This window comes from Polyodon spathula, chromosome 7 (assembly GCF_017654505.1).
Source record: "Polyodon spathula isolate WHYD16114869_AA chromosome 7, ASM1765450v1, whole genome shotgun sequence".
Classification (NCBI taxonomy): domain Eukaryota; kingdom Metazoa; phylum Chordata; class Actinopteri; order Acipenseriformes; family Polyodontidae; genus Polyodon; species Polyodon spathula.
Window position 1 is genome coordinate 56,234,501 of NC_054540.1, and position 17,218 is coordinate 56,251,718.

General features: G+C 46.2%; 1 protein-coding gene across 3 annotated transcripts; it reads left to right on the top strand.

Moving 5' to 3' along the window:
* LOC121318894 (proteoglycan 4-like) lies at positions 1 to 14,042 on the top strand. 3 transcript variants are annotated; one of them, XM_041256073.1, is made up of 16 exons: positions 11 to 567; positions 1,286 to 3,718; positions 3,903 to 3,975; positions 4,326 to 4,481; positions 5,079 to 5,216; positions 5,681 to 5,812; positions 6,017 to 6,076; positions 6,171 to 6,242; positions 6,590 to 6,661; positions 6,891 to 6,962; positions 8,401 to 8,472; positions 8,653 to 8,688; positions 8,886 to 8,957; positions 9,483 to 9,548; positions 12,943 to 13,035; positions 13,747 to 14,042. In XM_041256073.1, exons 1-16 carry the CDS (start codon positions 565 to 567, stop codon positions 13,761 to 13,763), a joined length of 3,567 nt encoding a protein of 1,188 aa, XP_041112007.1. In that variant the 5' UTR covers positions 11 to 564; the 3' UTR covers positions 13,764 to 14,042. The 3 variants fall into 3 exon arrangements, with proteins under 3 accessions (XP_041112009.1, XP_041112007.1, XP_041112008.1); XM_041256074.1 differs by lacking the exon at positions 4,326 to 4,481; XM_041256075.1 differs by lacking the exons at positions 6,891 to 6,962; positions 8,401 to 8,472; positions 8,653 to 8,688; ... (2 more) ...; positions 12,943 to 13,035; positions 13,747 to 14,042 and having other exon boundaries at positions 1 to 567; positions 6,017 to 6,072.
* The last annotated feature ends 3,176 nt before the right edge of the window (positions 14,043 to 17,218 follow it).

Here is a 17,218-nt window from a genome sequence, read left to right on the forward strand (position 1 = left end):
TCGTGGGTAAAAAAAACTCTAATTTGATTGGTTTGTCTGTGAAAAACTGGATTAACGAAGTTTGAATTTTGCAAAACTAGCCAAGAAGAGCACAGGCGAGAGAGACCTCAGGGCTGGGGCAGAGTTCAGTAGATTACAATTTAAAACGAACAGTGTTATTTCGATTTAAACAATACACAGCCGCCTTGAATATAGAACTGATCACGCCTGCCGAATAGTTTAAATGAAGACGCTCGGTAGCTGTAGTCATATTTACTGTTATTAGTGTACTGCCTGTATTCGGGACTTTGCAAACAGCACGATATATTTAAATCGATAATTGTGTGAATGCAGCAGAGTTCTGCTGAAGGAAAGCATATTCTTTATTTTTTTGTATGAAAATGTTTCACTACTCGTCGGCTGTGTTAAACAGCTTGGCTTCTTACAACTAAATACAGCACTGTACAGACTATTTCGTTTTGTTTTTCTATATTGAATCTGAATATTAGTTATTTAGGCGTACGGCAAGATACCGTGCATTATCATCCACATTTCCAATTCACTCAAGACTCCTGAAGCCTTGAAATGGTAAGAATGAATGTTAAATCAGCTGCTGTTTTTACTTCTGTTTTATACAAGTATGATGTGTGGCAGAACTCTTTAAGGCTGGGTTGCCGTTAGTAACGCGATATGATTTCGGCACCTGTTTTTGGTATTATTGTTGATGTTCGAACAATTTGAACTTCTGCTCACAATAGGCTATTATGACTGACCAAATCATTAAAAAAAAACAAAAAACACATAGGCTTTGGCAGTCAAACACCCCCCAGTAAAAGTTATAAAGTAAATACTTTTAAAACAGTGTTGCCCCCACAACTACGTCAAAAGAACCCCAAAATGTAGTCCTTGATGACATCAGTGTAGCCCACTTTGTCAGAAAGCACGTGTCTTGTTGATGGTTGTCTCACAGTAGCACAAAAAGCACACAATTCTGATGCGTGTACACAGACAGGCAGGGACTTCTGGTTGAGATCTTTGTTTAAATGGATTACATACATGTTTTATAACTATGTAAAAGCTGTGCTTTTTGTGTCACACTCAAAATACGCCCTACTGTAATTAAATTGTATGGGTTGGGAGGGCTATCTGAGCTCAGGGACTGAATTTAATAATAGCGAGGTGGGGGGATGAATAGCAGAAATCTAAATTAAACCAGCTGTTTTGTAACCAAACAGTTTAGCTCTGCAAGTATAGCATTCGGCTCTTGGCGAACGTCACTGTTTTTCTTTCTCTTCTGCCCTCCCAGGCGACTCAACAGGTCAATCTGTCTAGTCAAGTCCTGGCTTTGAGACGCCGTTCTCTCCCTCAGCTCCGACAGAAGTCCCTCCCGAATCCAGAGGCGACCGCAGCTCCCCCTAAACTGGTGGGCCAGCCCCCACTGGGGAAAGAAGGGGGGACCCTGAGACGACAGCCCCTGAAAGACAGGAATAACGTCCAGATCGGAGGTCTTGAAAAGCCCTGTTTAGAGAGGAGTGCTTCAGCAGGTGCCCCGGAGGGGAAGCTACTGAGACGGCAAGCTGTTAACACCAGGAGGTTCAGCCTGGGGGATGGGGATTTGAGACAGATACCGAAGCACAGTGGGGTGGAGGCAGTGGGAATGGCTGTTGAGAGCGTTCTGAACGGACTGCCTGCCTGCGGGGAGAAGGGTCTGGAAAGAGACGGAAGAAGTTTTCTCCCGATGGAGGGAGGGGTGGTGTGGAGTCCAGGGAGCCCTGCCTCTGGAGGAACGGGGAGCGCTTGCAATTGCACCTTTGAGAAGGCGTATTGCGACGCAGCAGAAATGCTGTCGGGCTTGGAGACGGAGGCTCCCGACAGCCCCCCTGTCGAGACGCTCCAGGGTACTGTGGTGCTGAGTGGCTACGAGGAGGAGGAGGAGGCAGAAACAAGCGAAGACCCTCCCAGCGCTGCCCGGATTCAGTGTAACGACATTGCTGAGCAAGTCCTTGAACTAGAAGGGGGCGGGACAGAACCTGAGCTGCACCCCCCACCTATACTCCAGGGGAATGAGCAGTTAGCCAGCTGCCGATATTTCAGCACCCCAGTAGCGGCTGAACTGTCAAAGAAGAGATATCTGAGCCCTGTCCTGGAGGAGTCTTGCTCTCTAGATCATAGGGGAAGGTCTCCACACATGGTCCCCTCCCCCAGCAAGCACCCTGTGCAAGCTGCTTTAATAGAAGAGAAGGAGGAGGTGTCAGAGAAAACGCCTGCTCTGTTTTGTAGCTTTTTCGCAGAGGAGTGTGTCTCCGTCGTAAACAAGATCCTTAGCAATCCTTCAACCCCAGGAACCCCCTGGAAAGCTGCTCAGCCAGCCAGGGATGGAAGCAACGTGGACGTTTCTACCATTGAGGCAGAACCCCTTCCTTGTGACTGGACCCCCATGAAGTCTTTCATAGAACAGTCTTGCATCAATCCCGAGACCTCTGAAATGTGGGGGGTGAGCCTCCTGGACTTGGAGAAACTTAACCTGCAGCTGGTGGAGCTGAACGAAACCAGGGAGGAGGGAGGAGGAGGGCGGGAGGAGAACGACGAGAGCAAGGCTGCTGGATCCTCGCTGCGTGACTCGGCCAAGCCCGACGCCCTAGCTCTGCTGGAACGGATGCAAGCGCTGAGAAGTTGCTCTCTGTCCTCGCAAAGAAAGACTTGCGAGGAGTCTGAGAAAAAGGAGTGTGGGAATGCCACGGATCTGCTGGAAACGGTGGAGGAAGCGGAGGAGTTGTCAGGCAGCTGCTCCTACAGAGCGTCCGGCGCGGCTCAGGAAAGTCTGGAGAAAAAAGGGGAGGGCGCCAGCGTCGGAGGTAATGCCACCATCGATCTGCCCAACACCATGGTGGACCTGAATGCAACCATTGATCTTCCCAGCACCACTGTGGACCTGAAAAATGCCACCATGGAATTGCCAAATGCCACCACGGACCTGAAGAACGCAGCGGGAATGGAAGTGGATCCAGCAAAGAGGGAGGCTGACCACAACCAGACCTGGGAACTGAAGCCTGGAGCTGCAGGCGGAGTGCCTGAAGGAGAGAGGGGAGCCACGGACAGGGTGGCAGGCAGAGGGCCTCCCAGCGAGAGCACTTTCAGCCGCAGTGTCTTGACAAGCCCTGTGGTTTCCCAGCAGGGCCAGGATTGCTTCCTGCCGTGGCCTGCGGATGGCAGCCCAGATATCAAGTCCTCCTGCCTGGTCACCTCGACCCCGCTTGCTGGGCCCAATTTCCAGCAGGGCAAAGCGATGAAGTGCCTCTCCTTCAACAGAGACTCCAGTGCCTTGTTCAGCATTTCGAGCGCAGAGGGCAGCAGCAGCAGCAGCAGCATCAGCAACAGCAGCAGCAACAACAAGCCACTCCAATCGAACGCTCAGCCCAGCACCCTGCCAACTCGAGCCAGCCAGAGCGTCCGGCCCTCCAATATTCTGGGGCAGCAAAAGACTCTCCTGCCACCGTCGGTGACAGGGCTGCCCACTTTGTCTAGAAAGACACTGGTGCCCCCATCGCTCCGCTCCACACGCCCCAAGACACTGGTGCCTCCGGGGGCTGTGCAGTCACAACACGCCTCCCTGGGGAACCCCCGCTTTGGCCTCCCTTCCGGACCAGCCCAACCTGGTGTCAAGATTCAGAGACTCCCCAGGCCAGCATCTGTGAAGAAGCCTGAAAGAGGAGGAGGGAAGAACTCCAGCACAGCAGAGGTAAGCTTTGACACCCCCACCATCAGATGAACAATATCAATGTTCAGCATTGTTGGCAGATGAGATTCCCTGGCATATCCAGCAGTAATAACCTCTGGTTTTGCTATGCGGTTTCAGTAGTCACCGCTATGAAATGAGAATGGATGCTCCCGATTCATTAATGATATATTTGTTGTTTTTGCAGACCTCTGTGTTCACTCCAGCGTGCAACTCCGCAAAGCCGGCTTCGAGTGGCCTCAAGCCTCCTGCAGCTACTGGTGAGAAAGGGCTTAGTCACGCTGACCGCCCTCAAGAGTAACAGTCTCGTTATGATTCTGAGATGCATTGTGATCGTAGGACAAGGTAACCCGTTTCACTGTCCTACCATTGGGAACGAAAACCGGAATGAAGTGGTCAACCGGGGTGGTTCGTCCATAACTTCAAACACCATAAAATCTTTGGTCATACTAAGCTTGGAGTAAACTGGTACTTTGACTGCATCCTCTGGGGTTTACAGTATGGTACCTGTGTGTTTCTGTTGCCTTTTAAAAATGCAGGTTTCTCTGTACCTCAAGTGCTGCATGGCTCACTGCTGTATTGCTTATTAAACAGGCTTGTGTTGCTTCAGGTACCAAGGCGCTGGGCTCCAGCCTTCCCAAGCCAGCCCTCTCAGGGACGAGGCCCCCCCACATGTCTCTGCAGGGGCCCAGGGTGTCTGCTGACCTGAAAGGGAAGGAATTGCGAAAGCCAGGCTCAGTCAGCCCCAGAGGTCTTGCTACAAACAGTATGTCATTCAGTAATACATACAGTAGAGTCTGGCTAGGAGAACATCCTACGGGAAGCAGGCGAAGTGTTCTCTAAGACAGAGTTGACCACCAGACACAATATGAATCAATAAATATGTGTTACTTGTTATGACACACGTGCATTGACATATGAAATGAACAGAATAAGAGAAAAGCAATAGGCAAGTGTATGTTAGTAAACTATAATAATGACAGTAATGTTAAAAAACGGAGCCCAGCACCCCTACACACGTTAATAAATGCAGCAGCAGCGTAGGAAGTGTTCTGGGAGGTGTTCCTATACGCAGACTCCTGTAGAACCACATCAGCGTTTAATGTCTGGCAGTACTAAAGAAAATTGACAGCAGCATAGCATGAAAAACATCTCGAGGACATGATGGTCCTGTTAATTTCCTGTCTTTCTGTATATTCTTTACATTTCATGATTTGATGGCAATCCTGTGCTGGTGGTTGTCACGGTTATAACCCAGAAGAAGAATTTCCATCGGTGTAGCAGAGTGGTGGTGGTGCTAAAGACAGGGAGCTGGGAAGGTCTTGTAACTCATCTTCACTGAAGTTGTTCTGCCAATTTGCAGGTTCAGCCATTCCAGGCCCAAGTGGGATTACCCAGAAGCCCTCAGGGCCTGCAACCGCCTCTGGGGTGCGGAGACAGTCTGGGAAATTCCGAGAGACTGAGGAAAGCAGCCTTCCAACGGCAAAGAGGCAGAAAATCAGTAAGGAGGGCTTTTATTTGCTTTATTATTAACTCATGTTTGATTTAGGTTGGGTAAATTGTGCAGAATGGGTACAGAACCTAACCCTTCCAGAGACGAGCATCACAGCTGGCACCATAAACCCAGAACCACCTCCCTCCAAGTCTTTGATATAAGAGCCCTTTCCAGGGTTCTGTGCCTCCCCAGTCTGTGTTTATATTGCTAAGCGGTAATCCATAGGATCCCTGCTCACTCCAGTTTAGGGTCACAAAGTTGAGTAAACTTTCTGAGCAGTGCAGTGTGTGGGATGCCGTATCATTGTGCTAGTCTTTGCTGTGCCACTGATGATTTTGATAACTGGAGTTGAAGTTTCTTTTCACTGATATCTGCTGACTGTTCCCTTCTTGTAAGCGGACCCGTTCCAGGGTGTGTGAGCGCTCGGAGATCTCTTCACCTAACCATGCGTCTCTTATTTGGTCTTGCAGTTCCAGGCTCGTCAATCCCAAGTGTCTGCAGGATTCCCCAGAAGCCCACAGCGTCTGCTTCTGCCCCAAGAGGACTGCTGAGGCCGTCTGTGAGGCAGAGCAGCCTGGTAACTCCAAAGAGGCAGATAACAGGTGGGGGGGCTCTCCTTTCTTTCAGGGTAACAGTAGAGGCTTTCATAGTACTGAGCTCATCCAATTTGTGATGAACTCCAGTGAGGACTGCTGTAACTGAAGATGTAACATTGTACACTTCAGATGTTCTCTAAAACGCAACTTTGACAGGCTTTGAAAGAATTTTCATTGTCATCCTGACCTTCCGTTTTTCTTTCCCCCAAGGTCCTACCCCACGACCTGGCAGTGCCAAACCAAGAGGGACTCCCCTAAAACAAACTGTGGGTAAGAAGGGTTGACTGATCCACTGTCTCAACTGAGTTCCTTATATATTTGAAGTTAGTTTCCACGGTACTGAGATTCTCTACTTCCTTCCCAGGTCCTTTCACCTCCGCTAACTTCACATTTGAACCCAAGCAGCAATCTGTGAGCCCCCCCAAACAAACAGAGGGTAAGACCGGTCTGAGTAACGCACTGCAGTTCTGAAAAATGAGATGTTTTGACTATGGCATGCATTAATGCCAGGTTGTAGGCAGTATATTTACACATTGCTTGTTGTAATCAAACCTAATGAGACCATTTGCGGGCGCTGCTGTTTGACAGCTCAATTTTCGATTTATTTTCTTTGTTCTGGGGAGTGGGGTGTCTGGCTTTGGTAATCTCCCCTCCAGTTCTGCTGTGTTGGTTTCTGCTGTATATTCAATATATAATGCTTGTATTCAAGCAAAGTCAGTATTGATGTACTAACTCTATATAGATGTAATATTGACTTGCTAACCTGTTTTTGTTTCTTGCCAGTTACTGTCCCGTCCGCCAACCTCACATTCGAACCTGAGCAACCAGACTCCAGCCCAGCAAAAGAAACTCCGGGTAAGAGGAGTCACTGCTGAATTATCTGCACTGCCCTGGCTGTGTGCTGACTTGGCTGTACTGTATAGAGTGGGCTGGCTGTTCACTCTCCCTAATGCACACTTGGTACAGAGCTAGCACAGCAGACTCAGTGGAAGTTACCTGCATCTCGGATTCCCAATCCATGACTCTGTGTCCTATTGAATTTGCAAGGATTTTGTAGGCTAACTTTCTACTTTTGTCATCCCAGATCCTGCTCCATCAGCCAGGCTCGCATGTGAACCAGAGCAGCCAGCCGTGAGCCCGCCTGAACAAACTGAAGGTAAGACAGGTCTGAGTAATGCACCACTGAGGTACCTGTGAGCAGTGCTGAGTAATGCACCACTGAGGTACCTGTGAGCCCTGCTGAGTAATGCACCACCTGTGAGCAGTACACTGAGGTACCTGTGAGCAGTGCTGAGTAATGCACCACTGAGGTACCTGTGAGCAGTGCTGAGTAATGCACCACTGAGGTACCTGTGAGCAGTGCTGAGTAATGCACCACTGAGGTACCTGTGAGCAGTGCTGAGTAATGCACCACTGAGGTACCTGTGAGCAGTGCTGAGTAATGCACCACTGAGGTACCTGTGAGCAGTGCTGAGTAATGCACCACTGAGGTACCTGTGAGCCCTGCTGAGTAATGCACCACTGAGGTACCTGTGAGCAGTGCTGAGTAATGCACCACTGAGGTACCTGTGAGCAGTGCTGAGTAATGCACCACTGAGGTACCTGTGAGCAGTGCTGAGTAATGCACCACTGAGGTACCTGTGAGCCCTGCTGAGTAATGCACCACTGAGGTACCTGTGAGCAGTGCTGAGTAATGCACCACTGAGGTACCTGTGAGCAGTGCTGAAATGCACCACTGAGGTACCTGTGAGCAGTGCTGAGTAATGCAGGTACCTGTGAGCCCTGCTGAGTAATGCACCACTGAGGTACCTGTGAGCCCTGCTGAGTAATGCACCACTGAGGTACCTGTGAGCAGTGCTGAGTAATGCACCACTGAGGTACCTGTGAGCAGTGCTGAGTAATGCACCACTGAGGTACCTGTGAGCCCTGCTGAGTAATGCACCACTGAGGTACCTGTGAGCCCTGCTGAGTAATGCACCACTGAGGTACCTGTGAGCACTGCTGAGTAATGCACCACTGAGGTACCTGTGAGCCCTGCTGAGTAATGCACTGAGGTACCTGTGAGCAGTAATGCACCACTGAGGTACCTGTGAGCAGTGCTGAGTAATGCACCACTGAGGTACCTGTGAGCCCTGCTGAGTAATGCACCACTGAGGTACCTGTGAGCCCTGCTGAGTAATGCACAACTGAGGTACCTGTGAGCTGTGCTGAGTAATGCATGACTTTGCATGGTCCAGGTTCTCTCTAAATCCTGTCTTGAATCTTCAGTTCCATAGAACTGATCTGGAAATAGTACAAGGAATGAGTGATTCAGCAGAAAGCAAACTGCGTGCAATGACTTTGCAGGCTCTTGGGGCCTGGTTAACTCTATTAAAGTTGCCAGGAAGTGTTTGCTAGATTGTTTTTCATTCGTGCTCGGTCCTGCTCAGTCTGCCAGCTTCACATTTGAACCTGAGCAGCGCGCTGTGAGTCTATCGACACAGCGAGTGTAAGGCAGGTCTGAAGTGCTTTTTAGTGAAGGTTCTCAGGACGTCTGGAGTTTGCTGGCTGTCCAATATTCCTGTCTAATTTTGTCAACTTGCGTTCCTTCTGAGCTCCTGCTTCTCAAGTGGACCTCGCACCTGAACCGGAGCAGCCAGCTAGGAGCCCCCTGAAGCAAGCTGAGGGTGAGGCTCCACTGTGTTGAGTGTGCTCGCTGTCACAAGGCCAGTGCTCACGCTGCATAGTGTTTTGTGGGCACTTGGTTATCTGGATGGGAGTTGTTGTTGTTGTTGTTTACGCTCCCTGTCCTTGCTGTGAACAAAGCTAATGTCCAGATCTTTATTCCTTTCTTTCCAAATCCCCAGGTGCTGACCCACCTTCCGGCCTGCCAGGAGCCGAGGGTAAGACCTGTACTGTACCAAGCAGCCTGGTGTATGTTTTGGCTTTTGAATTTCCAATATTGCTTTTATATTTGTAGATTCAGTGTGTCTTACCCCTTAGCTTTACTGCATTAGTGACTGCACTGGGGTTCAAAATGAGAACGTCCTGTGCAGAGTTTGGGGTTCTCTCGCGTTTACTTCTTCCTCCTTCTTCCTAGAGCCTGCCCCACCTCTGGACCCCACCCAAGAACACAAGCGCCTCACCACTAGCAGCCCAGAACAAGCAGAGGGTAAGACTCTTCTGAGTGATCTTACTGCTGTGAGCTCTTTGTCAGCTATGCTGTTGCTCCCCCCCCACCCCCACCTATTTCTCCAACATTGAGTCCTGTGTTTAATTTCCAGCTGAGCTGGTTGTGTGCCCAGGCTTTAGCCAGTGTGACTGCTGATGCAGTGATTTTCTTTGCCATCCCACTTCTCTTACTTCCCAGGGTCTGTTCCCACTTCTGCCAATGTCACATTTGAACCCGAGCAGCCTGCTATTAGCCCAGTAAAGCAAACCGAGGGTAAGGGGAGTGGGGAGTGCCGAGTGCCTCCTGAGCTCTGATCCCCAGTACGTAATTCGGTCTATTTTCAGCCTGCTTGCTGATGCACACACAGTTGGTGCTGTGGTGGCCTTACTCTTCTTTTTGTTCTCCTTGGTAATGGCTTGCTGCGTTATTGAAGAGTGTATAGATAGACACACGCAAATATGTATATAGCGCAGGATATGAATGTCTTCAAATTTTACTTTTTTCTTTTTTTCTCTCACGATCTAGTCCAATCCAACTGCCCCAAACCTGAACCCGACCAGCCAGCAGTCGGCCCCCTTAAAGAAAGTCAAGGTACTGAGCTCTCTAAGTGTGTATGATGAAATCTAGAGTGTTTGTATTTTTTGCTGTCTCTCTTGGTTTGTGCTGTTTTTAGTCCCCTTCCAATAAGAAACTACACTCTGACCCCGTTCACACTTACTGAGTCGGCCTTGGACTGTCTCTGGAACGCCTCATTTTCCGTTCACAGTTGAGGTTTTAGGGGGTCTAAGTGCGTTCACATATGTGGCTGAAAAGGAAGCCTGAATTGTGGTGAAGTGCTTGTCGGGAATGTGAACAGTGACGTAAACGCTGCATTCCCGGAAGTCAACATAAGAGACTGAGCTGGGAAATTTGCAGACTGTTGTTACTGTACTTCTTGCATAAGATACGATAAAGACGTGTGTTGACAGTGCAGTCGGTTACTGTGGAAAGAAGCGCTCGTGTTTAATCATGTGTAAATGCAGCAAACAAGGACGTGTACATTACATTAGTCACAATACAGATTATTATGTTAATGGTGACTGAATATGCAACGTCGTATGCATTATTTATCGATATTAGATTAGTCTTAGCTACAATCTGAAATGTGTGTGTTATATATATATATATATATATATATATATATATATATATATATATATATATATATATATATATATATATATATATATATATATATATACACACACACACACAGAGCGGGAGAGAGCGCAAGTTTTATCGTTTTTAATGAAAGCTGTACGATGAAGAAATACTTACCATTCATGACTGACCCATCATCATCATCATCATCATCAATAGTGTCATTTGTATTCGGTGCTTTCCCCATTGCTATTTAACTTGCTGGAGAGCACTGTAGGTCCCTTAAAGTCCAAGATCCCTGGTGGGTTTATCTCTGTCCTGCTGCTCAGTATTTCCGAGAGTTCTCAGACAAACTTGCAGGTTTTCACCAGAGATAACAGGGACATAAAGGAGGTAGCTGCTTCTGCATCCAGCGCTGAAAGAATATCACGGACATCTGCAGAGCTTTTTGGAGTTGTTATAGTAATAAAATAATGACTTGGATCGCATTATTGAGGAGTTTAGTGATAAAACGAGTGATCGGGAGAGTATCTACGGCTATAAAGAGAAAAATACAGCGATCAAGGGGTGGGGCTTGGCTGAAGATGCAGGACTTTCCTTCTGTGATTCAATACATTTTAAACCTGCTTTTACTCTAGGAAAAAAAAATATTTAAAACAACTCGTGTGAAAATAAATTGGACCTGACGCGCCTGACAAGCACTGAATAAATGGACCGCCATGTGTTCGTTTCTGCATTGTCCCAGCTGCTACCCCTTAAAACTGACATTGTTTTGATCTACTCCGCTCGACCTAGCAGGGGAGTGGTTTGAGCTACGGTCACCGCACTGACGCGTTTAGGCCGGCCCAGGGCCTGCGTTGGGTTCACACAGGCAGATAGGCCGGCCCTGAGACGGCATTGGTACTTTAGGCTGCATCACAAAGCTGGTCTAAACTTCACCCGGCCCAGTTGCCTTTTCATTTTTCGAGCATTCACACATTAGATGAGGCAGCCCTGGGTTGGCCTAAAGCACAAGTGTGAACGGGGGGTATGACTATTTCACAGCTGCACATGCAGTACCACTGAATGGCTACTAGAGGGCAATATTTTTTTATATTCACATTGTAAGAGTCGATTTTCTGAGCTGCCCGGGCACCGAGATGGCATTCTGAGCTGGCGTCAGTGTAGATGTGGTTTATCTGTGCAAACAAATTACTTGGTACAGCACAGAGACCCAGCTGGCTTCCGTAGTTTACATGGCACGGAAACAGATGCTTGATGACTGCAGATTCAGGCTCTCCATCTGTTCTGGTTCTTTTGGACCGTACTGCGACCTCTGACACTGTTAATCACGATGATATCGTTTGGAGAACTACATTAGTTTTTATGTGCTATGCTTATATGCTATATCTGTAGGCTCCCTTTCGATCAAATAATTAATCGCCATGACATTAGTTCTCATTGCTATGGTGACGACACGCAGGCTAAACCTGATGCTGCTTTGGCTGTCTCTGTACTTTAACTGCCTGACTGAAATTCAAACTTGGATGCAGCAGAATTTTCTGCAATGAAATCTTAGCAAGATAGCAGTCTTGCGTACCAGCTGCGAAAATTGGTAGTTTTAGTTTGGACGTTAATGGACCTGAGATTAGTCCTGCATCGTGAAATTAAGTGCAGGTGTTAAGTTTGACTCTGCCTTGTCTTTTGAGGCCCACGTTAGAAATAGCTGTGGAGTATCTTTTTTTTCATCTACGAAATATCGCTCGCCTCAGATCCTCTTTGTGAATGTCTGATGTGGAGAAACTGACGCCTTCATTTCATTGACTAGGGAATGCCTTGTTTCCGCTAATGCTCTTAATAGGTTGCAATACATTCAAAATGTTGCTGCTTGAGTTTTAGCAAGAAAAGAAAGCATGACTGTATAACAGCAGTTTTAGCATCTCTGCACTGGTAACCAGTTAAATATAGAGTGTAGAGTCTTCCTGCTGACCTTCGAAGCCTTGACTAGCCTGGTCCATCTTACGCCAAGGATCTGCTTTGCTGCTGCATTCACCAATGCAGCCTGCGCTCGGCTGAAAATGATCTCATTTCTATGCCAAGAACAAAAGTACGAACTGTGGGAGAGCGTGCCTTTTGGTCTTTGGCCCCTTGTCTCTGTCAGGGACTCGGAGTCTGTGTGTTTAAGTCATACCTCAAGACTCATTTTTATACACTGGCTTACTGCACTGCATAGTTTTTATTGTATTGTTTTATGTAAATGCTTTGGGATTTCTTTTAAAGAAAGGCGCTATACAAAATAAATATTATTATTAATAATTTCCTTGACCAAATTTGGTCTTATTTCCCTAGTGAGACAAAGCCCATTAACAGTTGACCTCTCTTTCTTCTTCATTTCTCCAAGGTCAGTAGAAACCCAGATAACAAGTTAACTTGAGCATTAATTTTGAATTGCTACTTTTGAGGCGATACAAACCTACTGAATCCTGGTTGATTCCAGGCAGCTCAGCAAACATTAACAGCTTGTTAGGGTGGGAGTTTTGATCCATTCACAGGCGGTAGAGCGTCATTCCCACGTATCACAAGGTCGAACGACAAGGCTGGTGATTTGCAAACCTCTATGTACAGCTTGATTTTTAAGTATTCATTCACCCTGCCTTTTATTCAGAGCTTACATTAAGTACAAAAAAATTGCACAATGTTCAGGGACTGAGTTTCGGCAATTTCTCGCTTCTTTATCATTTAAAGGGGACACAAAAAGTGATAGCAATTGATATATAAAAGCTTGCAACACACACGCCCTGTCATCTCTCTCATAATGAGCCCCAGCAGATGTGTTGGTTCATGGTTGTGGTGTTTGTGGTTTCAGGCTGCAGAGAGTGTGAGCGGTGTGCATGGTACCAGCACGAGAATCGGACCCTGACTGAGACAATCCGAGCTCTCCGGGAGAGACTGGCCAAAGGTAGGGTCAGGGCTGCATGCTTCTGTGCGTCTTGCACCCAAGCCTGAGTGCTGGGGCAGGGATGAAAACCACTCCTGTTGCATGGCAGTTTCACCCGTTCCAGGTTTTAATATGGGCCAGATTAGTCAGTGTATAGGTAACAAGCTCCGGTGAATATATATTTTGCTTGTAAAATCAGGAATGGATGAGAGTTGCTGATGGAATATTTTGTATATGAGATCGCACAGTCTCAGGAGGCCCACATCTGTCAGTCTCAGGAACTGAAGCAGTTTTTTCCAGGGCCAAAGTGGTTCTCTAGAGATTCTGTTTAATTTTATAAAGGTTTTGTACTTTAAGATTTATTTAGAAATGTTAGCTAACTACTCGGATAGCCCATAACAAGAAACGGTATGGTTTTAAATAAATGTAATAAAACACTAAAGGGAAAGTGTATAGTAAACTCCTAGGAACACTAATTTTAACATGCATGTTTGTGATAATAGATTACAAGTTTCGACAACATTTCAAACGCTTCATGTTTTGGATAGTGTTTAATTGTTTAAGCCTGTTAAGCCCTCTCTCTTTTGCTTGTGTTCAGACTTGTGTGGAAGAGTTAACTGTTGTACTGTAACCTGCAGCCCTGGGTCTGACTGCTTTCCACCTTTCCCATCTGTACCACAGCTCTTGTTAAACTCCTCCTTTTCAAATTTCACTTCATTGTTTTTGTTGCAGAGATTAATGACTGCTAAGCCGGGTGGATGGAGGAGAGCCCATACAAAAAGCAGATGTGTGCTCTGAAATCAAAATATCGTTTTTAAGATGCTTTTTTTTTTAAAACATATACTCAATGAGATGTGAAAAAAAGAAATGTAATATATATCATACACGAAGAGTTTTATGTAGAGCTGGGCCATCGATCTATTCTTGCTGTATCTGGAATGTGATAATTGGGGTCTGTTTTTTGAGATTTTATTATGTGAAATGGCCGTCGTTTGTCTTATACGATTAAATGTGTTTTGTAAATTAAATATTTGCACAGTCAATATGTGTCAATGGTTTTATTGTGTGCACCAGACGGGTGGGGATTTAGACCCTTCATAAATAAAATGCAGTCCCAACAGCGTAATGTTGTACAGGACCGGAAATGAGCAGCCTGCTTCTGTATTGCATTTTGTAACAGCTTGCCCCTTAGTTGTAAGGATTTCTGTTGTAGAAGAGTCTTCACAGCTGTCGTTTAGTGTCCACGTCGGTCTCCACCTCTGCGTGAGTTGGCTGTTCTCAAGAGTTGTCGCCTGGTTTAACCCATTCATTCAATACCAAGTACATTTCATTTAACCCTGAATGGGTTAACACAGACGTGCAGCTGGTGGCTGCAGGCTACCTGTCCCCTGCAGCACTAGCGGAGCGTGAATGACGAGGAAGATAAAGGGGGGAGGAACAGTGTTATTAAGTATCACTGTGCCAAGTGCTGCTATCACCAGTGCATTTGCATGAAATGTACCGTGAAGTGCTTTGTGATGCTGTGATATGAAAGGCGCTGTGTAAATGTGGCGGGGGTGTGGTGAGGTGTGAGTCAGTAGCATGTGTGCTATGCATTTGGATAGGAAAGAACTTGAATTTGCTTTTAAATATTCACAACTCATTTTTGTACACCAGTAGGGTCTGTAGATAGTCGGTCCTGATGAAAGTTTATAGTGAGCACATAGCTTGAGGTGTATTTCAGGTACCTGTCGCCTCTGAGAGGCAGAACGATTCCCAAAACGCAGTGCAACATGCGTTAATAGCTGAACTGTATCCTGTACATAAACCTACATTGTTGGCTGTACTAATGAAACAGGCTGAATGGGTTGGCCATAATTTTCCCGAAGTTGGAGAGTTAGCCTCTCTCGCTCCCATACATTATTATACTGTAGACCACAAGACCAAAACATAACATTTGACTCTCCCAACTTACTGTACCCTGCTGGCAAGGATCGCCTACACACACTGGACCTTTTGCTAATTGTAGCTGGAGTAATTCTGTATTAAAAGGATGCTGCTGTGTAACAAGCTGTCTCTGTTTATGGCGCTGTGGAAGCTCCAGCAGAGCCTGCCGTTCTGCGTTTACTACATCGCAGCAGCCCTGCAGCAAAGGCTTCAGAGACTGTGAATCTCTGCTTATTGACCAGGAAGCAAATCATGTACAATGTGCATCTAGAAATGTAACACAGTTTAAGGTAGCAGAATTTAAACTGAGGCACTTAAAAGAATGAAATGTTGTAAAAAGCAGCAGACAAAAAAAAATTTTTTTTTGGCTGATCTCATGTTCTAATGAAAATGTAGCTCTAAAAAGCAACGTGTGTTCATCAGTTTAAGATAAGGAGATCCTGATGCACTTATAAAAACTGTTGTATTACTATGAAAAGGCTTGCCTAGAGTGGAAGCCTTTGAGCTGTGCAGATGGGGCAGAATGTTTTAAATACATGAAATGACAGATTATAACAAAAACTAACAACAATTGTAATGCAAAATGTAGACATTGTGAAAACTGCCCCTGTGCTGCCTGTTTTAATGAAAACTCGATGATGGTCGACGTGATGCTATCGTTGCAAAGACACTGAGCTGTTTTTTGTACAAAGGCTACTGCATACCGTCAAATGTGAGATTTCATGTTGTTTGCCTGGGGGGTGTCTTTATGCAACCACCTCTCAAACAAACAAGCATGGAAGATGATAAGGTCAGGATATTGATTATTCCATAAAGAGGCAGCTGAGATAGAGTGAAAGATTTGCCTCTTGCAATCACATCTCACAAATAGAGGGCATAGACTTTGTTGGTATCTTCGAGAACAGCCAGATTTGTATTGCCAAGATGCCCGGTGATGAATGTGGAAATTGCATGAGAAAATAAGTCTAGATGAGCTTTCATGATGCCCAGTAAAGAAGGAATTGTTTGCTTTCCGATGCCCTCTCTATCTCAGCCATTGAACAGAAATGCAACTGCTAAAATAAGATGGGTGACCAGGGAAAAGCATGTCTTCTAATACAGCCTTCGAGGAAGAACTCATGCAAACTACTGCCTGTTCTAAAAGACAACCTTAAAGCCTGCATGCATGATCACAGTGCAAGCCCCACGCTCAGTATCTCAGCTCCATGCGGGCTCCCCAGCTAACGAGGGGGGACTGGCTCGTTTGTGTCTTACATTGTGCAGTATCTTAAAACCGCGTGGAAACGCATGTGTGTCAGAGCCCCGATCTGTCAAGGAGCCCAGCAGTGCTGAGTTCATACATGTGAGTATTTAAACATGGGTGCGTTCTGTGGCAGCCCTTTATAGTTGCACAGAATGCCTTTGGCATTAGATAAGGTGCATATTAATGTAGAATCACATAGCCAGACTTTGCCTCTAGGAATGGCCTTAAGCTGTTACTTTGAAAGCTTTTTCAAATAAAACCTGGCCTCTGCCAGGTAGCAATAAAAACAACACAAACTCGACACTTTGCATCCCACAAGTTTTTACTGGAGTGGGTGGTTTGCATGTTAACGAGGCAGCACACAGAGGCACAGAGCAGCGTGTGGTGTAATCAGAGAGAGAGATCAGAAAAAAAAAACTCAGATCTGTGCCATCGCAGCCTGGTAATATAAAGCCGTCTCAGTGTGCCAGTGGAAAGAATCTGAATTCTTCATGGGTGGGATCAGGGGCCCATCATAATGAATGTAGAAAAACACAGCACATGTATGTCGTGGGACAATGTAAATTGCTGAAATCTTAAGCCACTGGGACACTTCTCTCCTTTCATCATTGAAAGGTATCACTTACAAAATGTGTATAGCAATACAACATTGTACACATTGGAAACCACACATTGAGTCTGCGTGTTACTGTTTAAGTTCTAAAATTGGTTAGATTATATTATTTAGCTCCTGGCTCTAGGCTTGGCATGTGTGGTTTATGATACTGTATAACATCTTTACATTGGATTATTGGATTCAATGGCAGGAAAAGGCAGTGAGCTGCTATTTAACCCTGTCCTAATACAGACCCTAATGTAGAAGAAATAGCTTTAACCAATGACACTGAGCAGCTGTTACTCTGTCTAGCCCCCTCCCCCACCCCATGTAACAATGAAGGAGCAGCAGGTGCCCCTGGCAGCCCACCGGCCAGAGTAAAACTGCCCAGGTTTTTGCTATAAATATTGCTATAAATTGCAATGTGTTCACATAAAGTA

What these genes read in the sequence shown, in the direction of transcription:
- LOC121318894 (XM_041256073.1), top strand. An exon ending in TCCAAAGAGGCAGATAACAG is followed by an intron (nt 5,813 to 6,016) that starts GTGGGGGGGCTC and finishes CTTTCCCCCAAG; the next exon opens with GTCCTACCCCACGACCTGGC. An exon ending in CCCGCCTGAACAAACTGAAG is followed by an intron (nt 6,963 to 8,400) that starts GTAAGACAGGTC and finishes GTTCCTTCTGAG; the next exon opens with CTCCTGCTTCTCAAGTGGAC.